At 36.8% G+C, this 12,625-nt stretch overlaps 2 protein-coding genes across 2 annotated transcripts; both read right to left on the bottom strand.

Moving 5' to 3' along the window:
• Window positions 1–2,332: 2,332 nt before the first annotated feature.
• On the bottom strand, window positions 2,333–4,550 carry LOC108976694 (cytochrome P450 302a1, mitochondrial). The gene is made up of 6 exons (XM_018945946.1): window positions 4,462–4,550; window positions 3,927–4,397; window positions 3,696–3,871; window positions 2,972–3,618; window positions 2,716–2,913; window positions 2,333–2,626 (listed from the first exon to the last, which is right to left on the bottom strand). The coding sequence occupies exons 2-6, from the start codon at window positions 4,316–4,318 to the stop codon at window positions 2,492–2,494; spliced, it is 1,548 nt and encodes a 515-aa protein (XP_018801491.1). The 5' UTR covers window positions 4,319–4,397; window positions 4,462–4,550; the 3' UTR covers window positions 2,333–2,491.
• A 1,370-nt stretch (window positions 4,551–5,920) lies between these two features.
• On the bottom strand, window positions 5,921–9,219 carry LOC108976690 (UDP-glucuronosyltransferase 2B33). Its single transcript, XM_018945940.1, has 5 exons — window positions 9,022–9,219; window positions 8,375–8,911; window positions 7,840–8,279; window positions 6,608–6,720; window positions 5,921–6,542 (listed from the first exon to the last, which is right to left on the bottom strand). The coding sequence occupies exons 1-5, from the start codon at window positions 9,138–9,140 to the stop codon at window positions 6,084–6,086; spliced, it is 1,668 nt and encodes a 555-aa protein (XP_018801485.1). The 5' UTR covers window positions 9,141–9,219; the 3' UTR covers window positions 5,921–6,083.
• Between the last annotated feature and the right edge of the window lie 3,406 nt (window positions 9,220–12,625).

Below are 12,625 nucleotides of genomic sequence, written 5' to 3'. Positions count from 1 at the left end.
AAACAATACTTTCTTAAAAATATATTTTTTGATTTGTCAATTAACCGCATTTATAGCTATTAAATGTATTAAAAAATAACACATACATATACACAAAAAAAGTCACGCAATATTATATATTTATACTTACATTTCTTTCTAATTACAAATAATAATAATAATTTACTACACACCCTAATACTTGAAATTGAAGCGTTCATGAAGTCGAAAGAATTTTCCAAATGCCTTGTATTTAATTAGAAAACAAAATAGAATTAGTGATTTACGATTTAAAATAGAAAACATGATAAGTTTATTCTTCACAATAATGAAAGCTATAAATATTATAGCCATATAAAAATTATAGCAATGATACTCTAACAAAAAACAATGATCTTAGTGTATTCCAAATTATATATGTAACGTATATAAATACATATGTATATAGGCATATAAGTATGTAAATGAATCTGATTTAGAAAACGTGAAATGTAGTGTGAGAAAGCAACAAAAACAAAAATATTATTTGTATTATCAGGCTCAGCTAACATCACATATACATACATACATACCATTAGCAGAGTTACATACAYACGCAAATATAGATACATATATACGAGTCTAAGTTGTGCAAATAAGTAAATACAAATGTATGTATTTAAATCAATAAATTCCATATATTAAAGAAAAATATATATATAAAATAATAATAATCGGATTTTTAATTGATATTTATTTAAAGTAGATTTGTGTGCGTTTACGTGTTCATGATAGATACACATACATGGTCACTTTTCCACCTATTTCAATTATAATACTATACTTGTACTTGGGCTAAGCATTCATATTGCAGTAGCTATCCAATAAGAGACCCTATGTCCGAGCTATGTAGGCACTATAGGAAAATATAAACACGTATCTGATGTTTGTCAAACCTTGGAAAGTGGCGAACCGAACAAACAATAGGTTACGGATAATAAACTGGTATAATAAAATACCAAATTGACTATATAGTTGGACTTTGGTGAGATCGCATTATAAACGTAACATCTCAATTCTCTATTCTATCGGTCAGAATGGGAAAGGTTTAGGGGTTTCAAAAAATCGATTTCTTTATTATGTTATTAAAGTCCACAACGTCTTTAGAATATTGTACCACTTTCAAATTGATCCGAGTAATAGTTTCGGAGATGCAGTCTTGAGAACTTGTGGGCTCGAGGCTAGCTAGACTAAGTGCGCCGCCTTTAAACGTGTTTTTCTTGAAACTGTGTTTTTGAAGTTGGTTGGCAAGATTTCTCGAGAAATACTCAAACGATCTTCATGAATTTATACACAGGACTTTGAGATACAATTCTTAAAGGTTTGGACGAAGGATTTTTTTTTTTTCGTTTATAACTATTTGAAAAAAAAAATTATGAAAATTTTCATTGAAGTTTTAATTTTATTTTGTAAAAATGTCTGCTAAAAATTCAATTTCCAGTTTTTTTTCCTTCGTCCAAGTTTTGTGAGAATTTGAGATAATAAGCTTTCATGAACGAATCCTTGACAACATATGTACCTAATTCAGAACTAGAATTCCTCTACCCTGTTAGTTGTTCCTCTCGGATTAATATCAAACAATGTTTATATACTATATATGTGGAGAGATTTCAAATAACAGTAACATAATTTCTTAAAAAGAAAAAAAGCGCATACTAATTGCTAACAAATTTCCAATATTTTCTATTTACTGTGAAGTACAATCGTTAAAATTAAGTACTGCATTCTATAACATCCTTCAAATGGCTTCCACGACTTCTTTTGTAGGAATAAAGTCTATGAACACAATTTTCGAATCGTTTTTCCAATAAATGAAGTCGTATGTCACGAATAGGACGTTCAATATTGACTTCTAAAGCTTGAAGAGAGTCTGGTTTAAGTCTAAAGATCAATGATTTCAAATAACACCACAAGAAGTAGTCTAAAGTTAAAATACAACTTCTAGGAGGCCATTCAATGTCACAATTTCTTGAACTAATCGAATCTACAAACTTTTCTCGCAATACAAGCAATACGGCTGTTGCACGTGCTGTACCCCAGGGGGTCAGTCAGACACTTAGTACTCCAGAATCAAGGAAATTTATAAGATGTCCAGTAAGCTCTTGATTCTTAACCGAGCGGCATCATTTTGAGTATGCCGCTAATCCTCAAAATAAAGTACATATGAAATATAGTTTCGCAAAGTATTAACCTATTTAAATCTTAAAAAGTTACGGAACCATAGGTCTCAAACTTAGATCTGAGAACTAAGTTGGGTCTAAAATCTACAATACACTTATGTTCTTTATTATTTATAATCATTTATCACTTTCCATACAAAATACAATTAACTACAAGTACAATCTTCACAAAAATTACAATAAGTATGGTTACATAATTTTACAATATTAAGAGGTATGTAGTTCATCCGAGATACACAAACACAAGTGTTGTAGTTGGCGACAATCGGTAAATCACTTTACTGAATCTGTAATCAATTTTCGTGGCTTGACTCATCGCGTCGCTTTAGCTGTATGCTTACCGGCCGACTGGGCTTGTTGATTAGTAGCGTCCGTACACCCATCTTTTCTTCACCCCCCATCCAAGTTACTTCAAAGTTTCGCAACAACTAGCGAATGAGATGAAAATTTCATGCAAATGAAATACAGGTTCATTTTTAAAAATAGCTTTGCCGCTCAATGCTCATTGGGTACTTACGCGTAACATGAAAACGAGTAATATTTGCTCAGCCATGCGACGGGCTATGCAAGCGCGCATGCCGTGACCAAAGGGCAGCACTAGGTAGGGATGAACGGCTTGATTGCGGTGCAGCCAACGCTCGGGCTTGAAGTCCTGTGCATCCGGGAAGTATTTCTCCAAACGACAGGAGATCATATTTTGTGTTACCACCACGGTCTGTAAAGAAATTTCAGTAAGAAGATGCGTCGCTTTGCTAGCTTTAACCGTAACGCACCCCTTTCGGCACATGATAACCGCTTAGCACCAAATCTCTATTGAGTATGCGTCCGACGCCGACTGAAATCGGATTCAAGCGCAAGACCTCCTTCAGCACGGCGCGTGTATATGGCACCTCGGCGCGCAAAGCATCGGCTGACAGCGGTGTATTCGGTGTGGCCAACACACGACAGGCTTCCGCCTTCAATTTCGCTTGCACTTCTGCATTCCTAGCAATGTGATATACCGCAAATGCTGTCGTATACGAAGTGGTATCGATGCCTGCTAGCAGTAAATCCGCTGCCATGCCAACTACATCACAGAGGTCGAGGTTGGGATTTTTGAGATACTCTTCAATCAATGAGCTGCGTGACATAGTGCCATCATAATTGTCGCCATTGCCGTTCGGTTTACTCTCCTTGAAGTACGCCAACTTTTGAGACACTAAATCGATGGCGACACTCTCCATATATTCTTGCGCCTTGCGTAACCTACGATATTTGGGTGTCTCGAAGTGGCGCCATAACTGCAAACCTTGATCGGTGGGCAATATGATGCTGTTTGTTGTTTCCGCAGCGCGCATGAGTTTGGTAGAGCGTGAGTTAGGTAGCTGTTCGTCGGGTGAGAAGCCATTTAGACGCTCATCGAAAGTCATTAGGCAGGTGACTAGGATGGAGGTTGCAATTAGACGTAATAATGTTGGGTGCATTATAAGTTTAGCCACTTAAATTATGTAGACTTACGTTCCAAATTCAAGCGCGCCAACTTCGGTAATATGTCGAAGCTGCAATCCATTGGCAAATATTCGAGGAACTCTTGTGTGACCAAATCCAAGTCAGCAAGGAAGCTGCGTACGCTCTTCGGTGCGCTGATCTCTTTTTGCAGCTCAGAGCGTAGGTGCCACCATTCCGCGCCGTTGCTATATGTAGAAGAAAATTATGAACCAATTGAAATCACTTTTCACATATACTAACGTGGGCAGCAAGCCGGCTGAGCGATAAATGTGCGGCCGATCTTTGCGATACTTCTCCAGCGCTAGATGACTGCGTCGCTGTGGATAATCCCGCTCATTTAGCAGCGTCGCAATATCGTTCGGATCATATAACCACACTATATCCTCGCCCGGTATCATGGTCTCACGCACGATCGGTCCATATTGCTCGTACTTATCGCGTCCCGCCTTATGCAGCTCCAACCATGAGTAACGTCCAATCAGCGGCAAGTACTGATACAATATACCGAGTCCGAAGGGTCCACGCGGACCTGGTATATCCTTGTAGGGTTTAGCAAATGCTTTTGACGTTGAACGCGCGGCCGTAGACGAGAGATATCTCTTTGTAAGTGCGCTGCTGATTATTCCAGCCATATTGCTTTGCTCAAGCACAGCAAGCACATCCAAAATCGCAGCTTTTTGCGGTGCCGATCAAGATCAAGACCGCTTAACACTAGAGCGTCACAGTATAAATGAATTTCGGTTAACGAAAACATTGCCGAATAGCGCAAAAATACCATTGTTTCTATATATTGCTTCACTTATAGAATGATTGATCCACAAATTATTGGATGTGTGTATCCAAGTTTGAGCTCATAAATAAATGCAAACCGTAGCGAAGTAAAGGAGTTAAGAATCGACGTAAATATATAAATGTATTTACATATATTTCACAGTCTTAGATAAACATGAGAGCTAGCATCTGTTTCCACAATGGTTCTCAATTTGTTTATTTGTGGAACTTAGCGTTGATTTAAGCTTAGTTTAGCACCCACTAAAGCGAGCAACAGCACATATCAGCTGTGGAGATTACTCAAAGCTTACGGTATGTATGTATGTATTGTGTTCCAGTTAGAGCATATTTAAAGATTTAGAATTTCATCGGCAGTCACGAAGTTTTAATACCCTACATTTAAAGGTGAATTCTGGATAACACTATGCGGGTAATCGGTTCAAATATGCAATAAACTGTCATATACAAAGATGTTCAACGATAAAAAAGAGAGATATTTTAGTAATAAAGGCAGCAATTAATGACCAACAAACGGTTCAGTATACTTTTAAAGCAACTGAGTTCTACAACGCTATTCCAACGCTATACTCGGACCAGCCATCACCAACACTCTCCAAATAGTTTTGAAAAATGTTTTACCCCTAAAACAACAGCAGTCATCACTTGTATGAGAACATCGATGAACAGTATCAAATATGAGAGTCTTAGAAGCTTTGCGAATTCAATTTAATGAATGAACCAGATGTATGTATACCAAGCATGTGTAGTACTTATTGTAATTTATCATCCTCGAAATTGTCATTCAGTATTTCTTCTAAATTGGAAAAATCTACAAATGTTTTTTAACTAACGTTTAACGTTCTGGACGATCTTTGACCTCTTTAATTGTTGAAAATATTAAAAAAGTGAAGGACATGGTGTTTGAAATTCAACCAAGTATTAAGGTTCGTTCGAATGATCGGATATGTTGGCAATAAAATGCGTTATTGCTCGACTCGTCCCGATAAAGCTGATATTTTTTCCAAAAAGGGTATCGTAAACAGGTCTCTTTGGACATAGTTGATCGTGCGAATTCCGATAAATTTTGGAAACGAGCTGAAAGCAATAAAAACCACACCAAAGCCGCTGACAAATCAAGGTGATGGTGATTCTTTTTTTCAACATTCGTGGTGTATCATAAATTTGTTCCGGGGGACCAGACGCTTAATAAGGAGTTCTGTTTGGCCGTATTGAGGCGTTTGCATGAGGACATCCAAGTTGTGCAAGAAAAATTAATAGATCCGTGTGATTATTTCTCGTTCCCTCAACCTCCCCGATCGAAGAGATAAAATAAAATTCGATGAAGGAGCTGAAGGCCGTCTTCTTAAAATTAACTTAAGTATAACTAAGCTTTAGCTACAAGTGAGTTACTCTTAAATAAATTATTTTCCAATTTCCGATAGATGAATAATTACGATCTCAGCTTCAGTGGACTAAGACTTTATTTTGAAATTTCTCCTTCATTTGGGCACAAATCTTTAAATAACGCACATTTCATTTAAAGTGCGGATATTTTATTATTCCATTAATTTATTAAAGTAATTAAATATTTATTTCTAAATTTTTTTTTTTTGGTTTTAGCCTACCTCACTGCACCTTCTTCTTATTGTTATTTGTTTTCTTCGTTTTACGTTTCAGAATTTTTTCCTTATCTACGCCGTTCATCGCCGTCTTCTTGCCCTTAGCCTGACATTGCTCTCTCAGCTGTTTAAGCACAATAAATGTATTCACCAAGAACATTACCAACATGAAGAGCAACACAGACATGGCGTCCAAGGAATGCAAAGCAAAGAAGCTCGTTTCGACAACTGCCTGCGAGTGAAGACAGTCACTTTCTTTGGGGTGCTCCATGACGTGCTCAATCCACCAGAGTGCCTCTTCGAGAGGATTTTGTGGCCGATTACGAAAAGCTACCTGACGAGACTTTACATTCTCGGTGAATTGTGGTTTCGTAGCCAATGCTGAGATGGCGCTCTGCAGTTTCTCAGCGCCGGACTTTAAATCTACTCTTAGGCCGATGCCCAAAGACTGCACACGTGTCGCGATCTGTATTGTAAAGAAGATCAGAATTATCATTACTGAAGTTGGTGTTACTTTCAATGCGGTCTCACACTTGGTGGCTGTAAGGTATTAGTAACTGCAATAATTGGTACGCCGTGGTAGATAGCCTCCTGCACTTCCATATGGCTGCCGCTCGTAATTACGCCTATCACCTTGTTTTGTGCTGTTAAAGATGGATGTAAGTTAAAGGTTTTGGAAATGAAAATTTAAGATCTTTGAAACTCTAGTACTAAATTAATAACTTTAAAGCGCTGCCAAACTGACTGAAATTAATTTTGGAGATATCGAACTAAATATTCCGTAAATTTTTCAGTCGATCTAGTTAAAGATCGTATCAAACTTTCAATGCTCATTGAACCATGGAATATGTAAAAAAAAATAATCTGTAAGAGATTTATGGGTTTCAAGTCCTTATGATCATCAGCCATTCATTAGAACTATGAAGTTGCTAATTGAAAATAGGTTAGAAAAAGTTGACAAGTGTTTCCATGGCAGATATCTCAAAACAAAAAAAAAAAAAAAAAAAAAAAAAAAAAAAAAAAAAAAAATATTAAAAAAAAAAAAAAAAAAAAAAAAAATATATACGTTCTTAGAGTATAGTCGCGGAAGCTGGTAAACCAGTATGTCTCCTTGGTTGGTCAGATTTCATTGCATTTTGATAAAGCAATCGTCAAACCAAAGTTTTAGGGTCGAAATAATGACACTGAAATCTTGAAACCACACCAGATTCATGGACTTAAGATTCATGGGCTTAAGAAGACATGAAAAATCCTGAGCTATAAAGAGTTCTGGAGATGTTCTCAAGATCTGATATTGACAGTCCAAGAAAATAAGTATATATAATACTAATTGATACGTCATCGATACTATGAAACTTTTGAATTAAGGATAAGACAGTTCTCTAGTGATTGCCGTATCAAATAGACGATTCCACACGCAGCAGTATTTATTCCAAAGACTGTCGAGTCTATAAAACTGATACGAACCCGCATTCAAATCACTCCGAAAGCCGTGAAATAGCAGCAATAATCCTAAAAAAACTTCTTTGACTCCTTACTTTTCTTCAACAACATTCAAAATCGGTATCGACTAAGAGAAGTGATTAGAGTAATACTTCAAAACCGCTGTCAAATTATTTGGTGTTTCGAAATATTACAACAACATTGGCGAGATTACTGAGATCCAGCATTAAACTACATACTTGTACATAAATCCGAGAAAAATTTTTTGTTTGCTAGAAATTACAACTAAAGAAATCACAATTTCGAAATTTCATACTCACCCAAAATATTGCTCTTCTTCAACCATTTTCCCACATACAGATTTTTCCTGCCAGTCGACGGTATCATAATCTTTTTTACACCCCACACGAAACCAAATTCTGGAAATTTATCTACCACACTCAGTACCTGTTCGATGAGCACTGGTGTCAAGAGCTCAGCGCCAATGGTGATAACGAAGACACCCTCAATGGAGTCATCAATGAACGTTTGCATCTCCACCAACAGCGGCCGATTGATGTTATCGAATTGCAAGCCAGCGACTTGAATTACATTCGGCGGCAACGAGTGCACATAGTCAAACGCCGGATGGCTGTTAACCAACGCGACTTTAACACGATCGTGTACGCTCTCAAAAGTGGGTTTTACGTGAGCTGCTTGCAATGCCTCGTGCCGAGCCAAGAGAGCCTCTTGTACGCGCAACACCGTGAATTGACGAAAGCTGCAAGCAAAAGAGAATGTCAATACAAAATATTTGTGTACTGGATTTGTATGTATGTATGTCTGAGTACACTGGCACTCAACGCAGTGACTCACAATTGGGCTGCGGCATAAACTAGTGTGTTGTGTAGACGTGCGAAAAAATTCATGTGTTCGTCGTGTGTGCTAGTGAAATGCGGCACAATGGCAGGTTGCAGCTGCGTGCCAGGCACAACTTGCAACAAATCAGGTGTGATATGCGAGGCACTGACTGCCACAATGGGCACATGCTCGAAGAGCTGCGTCAACGCCAGCAAACAGGAGTGACCGTAGGTGGCATCGAAGATGATTACGTCGAATGGCGCCTCCATGCCAGAGCCTCTGGAGAGCGCGATAAGCTCATGCAGGCCAGTAGACGAGAGCACAGCTTGGCAGACTTTCATCTGTTTGTTGTACCAATGGTAGATGCGCTCGAAGGGATTCAACCAGGCATTGACCAAACGGCTGTGTCGATTAATGGTGGTGTCCAAGGCTTCTTTCACCTGCTCCAAATGAATTTGTGTGAGGTGCGGCGACTTCGAGTGCATTGTACTGCCGCTGACTAGCGTAACTTTGTGACCGCTTTCAATTAGACCCCTGATAACGGCATCGTGCCTACGAGTGTGCGCCGAAGTGAAAAAATGCAGAAATTAGACATACACACGAACACATATAAGCACAAGATATAATTAATGTAAACTCGCTTGTTTTGCATTAAAATGTACCAAATTTGTTGATCCGGCGCTAATACCTCGACTAAACTAAGTATATTTGCGCTTTCTGCGCCGTTAAGCGCGTGGCAGAGCGTCACGAGCAATGCGATTGCAAAATTTGTGAATTTCATTACTTTTGCGTTGCGCACGAACCGCTGCCAAATATGCACTTTCTGTGGGACTCGTTTAACTACTGAATTGTTTATCACGCAGCGCCGGTACTTGGAGCACCGGTGTGGAATTGCACAAACACCAGAGTGTCAGAGTCGCCGTGTTAGATAAGGAGAGCCTATCTTATCGGTTTTTATGTGGATTAATGGCTTTTGTTGTTGTGATAAGAATTGGACTTGTGGATCGTGTATGTAAAATTAAGAGAATTTGTAGTTTTATAGGTAAAAAAGAGCGCTCCAAAGAGCGAGACTAAAATGTGGAGTGTAAAATATGAAACGCGAGGTGAAATGGAGAAGCGTGGGATTTACACGCTACATTATATTTATGTGTACAAATGTAGATCAATATTCTTAGTAAAGGTAAATTATTACTAAACAACATACGTGATCTAGTTTTTTCTACCGTTTGTTACAGGAACGTTCGGGGTTATTTTTCTGGCGAGTACTTTTAGTACGAAGAAGAAAATATTATCAACAAGTTGGCTTTTAATTAATGTAGATCGAGCTTATCTCATATTTAAACGTCATCCGCCATATGGGAATTCCCAGAAGTTCTAAGCTGCCTGTAGACGACGGTAATTTTATGTGAAATACTTAAATACATAAAACTAGAAAGAGGAGCGTTTCAAGTATTTCGTTCATACCCTGAACAGCATGTGCTATGTAAAACTGAGAATGAAACGTCCGAGTCCCTATAATTTATATGTACATAAGTATGTCTCTATATAAATGTCACTATATAAATTGACAAGCTGAGTGGATTTAGCCTTTCTGTCTGCCAGTTTTTGAGATATCGATATGCAACTTTGCACATGTTCTCTTTGCCTAAAAAGTTACTTATTTGTCGGATCGGTGGCTAAACTATTAAGCTGCCATACAAACTGATCGAGCGATATCAAGTGTTTATATGAAAAATCTTCTCAGTAGACGAGATGTCTTCACAAAATTTGGCAAAAAAATTGTTCATATCATATACATACATACATATGTACATATAAACGATGCAACATAATTGTATCGCTTACTCCGATCGCTGAAAATTAAAAGTCACCCCTTTCACTTACCAAAGCGACGAAGAATTCTTCGATGCCAAAGTCAATAGGAGAATAGAAAAAATTGCATATTATTATTATTTTTTTTTGCTTTATTTATAAAAGTGCTTGTATGTATTTAACTATGAAAAAAAGTAGTTTTGTATAAAAAGGAATGGTTTCTTTTAATTTTGTGGCTGAGTTTCTCTTCATTTTTTTCCAAGCAGCGATACCTGAAGAACGGCCTTTGGGGAGTTTGATGCTTTCTTTAATTTGGTGAGCATACTTCGATTCGGCGAAGCCTTCTACTTCAATGAAAAAAAAAAAAAAACACGAAAAACTTACCAAATAGTAACGCATTAAAGTGTTTAAGTTCCTTTAATGATTTTTTGCCCTTCACACCGAAGTATTTATATTCCAGCAAAACCACAATTTACCGCATCCTCTTCAGAATCACTTTCAGCATTTTTGTTTTCAGCCATTCCGTAAAATACATTTTCTTCATTTTTTCTGCTCATGTGCCTTTCCGAGAAGATTTTATTTGATTTTTCTTTTCGATTCGATTTCTTTATTCAAAGTTTAAACATAAAAATATACAAAATTTTTAATTAAAATGGCAGCTTACCTAAACACAACCAACTTTGTGCAAATTTGCTTTACGACGATTTGACGAAATAATGAAAATATTTACTTATACATTTTATTCCATCAATTTGTATTTGTAGTATATATTATATTGTATTGTAACGTTTTTCATGTACTTACTTGATAATAAATATGAACACAGTAGAATTTAGCAGCATATCTTACTTTTATGCATTACCTGGTATCGAAGAATTCTACATAGAATTTTCTTCAAAGCATTATCAAAGAAAAATGTAAGCGTTGAATCACTATCCCACTAGCTTTGTATGGCAGATGAGTTCATAAGCTGAGAACTATGTATGTATATTCGCATTGACACTAGTTTCCATTATACTATGTGGTTTTATAACAATTCAGATCAAAATTGACTTATATTGACAAAAAAATGTCATGTATTTTATTACAATTTCCTATTATTGTCTTCAAAATAAGCTCCTCAGCCAATACAAGCATGCCAATGCTTAATCTAATATTAATCACACTGTTATAACCCTTGACTCTTTTTTCTTGTTTCAGGTAATTTTCGGATCAACATTCAATGAATTGTTGACCAGTTTTGACGTAATATTCATAAACCCAGGTGTCTTCACCAGTAATGCGTTTGGTCCTGTATAAGTAGAGTCCTCAGCTACATTGACTATAGCTCTTTTGGAACCACTGCCCGACGCTGGTTTTGGAAAAGATTCAAGTTTTTTATTATGAATCCAGTATAGACACGCTTCATACCTAAAATCGTAACTATCGATCCATGAGGGATGGTGAGATGCTTTGACGACAAGCATGAGGCAACTTTTCGATGAATTTGCTGAGTTTGTACATTTATAAGTAAAAAACATAAAGTATTACGATTGGGCTTCAATTTTTTGCTGGTCTTAATACTGACTTTGCCCTTAACAGATTATTCATGAAATTTTAGGATAATCTGTTTTTGCAAGAGCAGGGCTATATGGAGGATGCACCGAAAGTTCCCAGGCAAGGTCTCCCAGTTTTTGTCGAGTCCAATCCCTTTCTGTTGATCAGTTCTGGCCATTTTTTTCGATTACTTGCTTCAATATCATCAGTTGTTGATAGTAAAATGTAGAATGTAGAATCGTTCGACCAGACTGGAGCAGCTCATGGTGGAGGGTACCTTTCCAATCCCTATAAACGCTCAGCATGTACTTGTGACCATTTGTTGTTGTAATTTCACACAATTTCAAGCTTAATGGATGGTGCCTTTTTGAAGAGTATGACAGTGGTTACACATCTTAACCTTAAACTTCAAGCCCAAATGACCTATGACTGCACGGAAAAGCCACAATCAGGCTGAGTCTATTATGTGATATGTAGGCAGCTTCAATGATTTCTGGGTACACTAACATACAAACCATCAAGCATAAGTAAAATAATAATCTTAGTTATTGTATATACATTGTACGTAGGTTTCATAATTCAACAATTACATCTAAAGTATTTATTTTGAAAATATGTTCCTGCATTTATTGATTTTGTAATCATGATTTTATCCAATTTCATCCATCCTTAAACAATTTTTCTCTTACTACACTTTCATTTCCTTCCATAGCACTTACCTCTATTGCAATGAAAATTAAAAAGGAAATATGAAGACTTTATTGCTTTTTAATTACACAATATTTTTTTAATAGCTTTTACATATATATATATAATATTTCGCTTGCAGCATTTGCTCATAACAAAGACAGTTTCCCGGCAACGGATGTTCATTAAACATTTACATAAAACTACAAACATACAGACATATGACATAAT

Source organism: Bactrocera latifrons, unplaced genomic scaffold, assembly GCF_001853355.1.
Source record: "Bactrocera latifrons isolate USDA-ARS-PBARC rearing strain unplaced genomic scaffold, ASM185335v1 scaffold_8, whole genome shotgun sequence".
NCBI classification, from domain to species: Eukaryota; Metazoa; Arthropoda; class Insecta; order Diptera; family Tephritidae; genus Bactrocera; species Bactrocera latifrons.
The sequence above is the reverse complement of the archived record's forward strand: the minus strand, read 5'-3'. Positions and strand labels throughout refer to the sequence as shown.

Bases quoted from the DNA above. Each gene is read 5' to 3' on its own strand.
- LOC108976694 (XM_018945946.1), bottom strand. From the start codon at position 4,318: ATGGCTGGAATAATCAGCAGCGCACTTACAAAGAGATATCTCTCGTCT. The intron at 3,872-3,926 runs GTTAGTATATGT...TTCTACATATAG, and splicing joins TCAGCCGGCTTGCTGCCCAC to CAACGGCGCGGAATGGTGGC. The intron at 2,627-2,715 runs GTAAGTACCCAA...CTCATTCGCTAG, and splicing joins TACTCGTTTTCATGTTACGC to TTGTTGCGAAACTTTGAAGT.
- LOC108976690 (XM_018945940.1), bottom strand. From the start codon at position 9,140: ATGAAATTCACAAATTTTGCAATCGCATTGCTCGTGACGCTCTGCCAC. The intron at 8,280-8,374 runs GTGAGTCACTGC...TTTTGCTTGCAG, and splicing joins GTTTATGCCGCAGCCCAATT to CTTTCGTCAATTCACGGTGT. The intron at 6,721-7,839 runs GTGAGTATGAAA...CATCTTTAACAG, and splicing joins GAAGAAGAGCAATATTTTGG to CACAAAACAAGGTGATAGGC.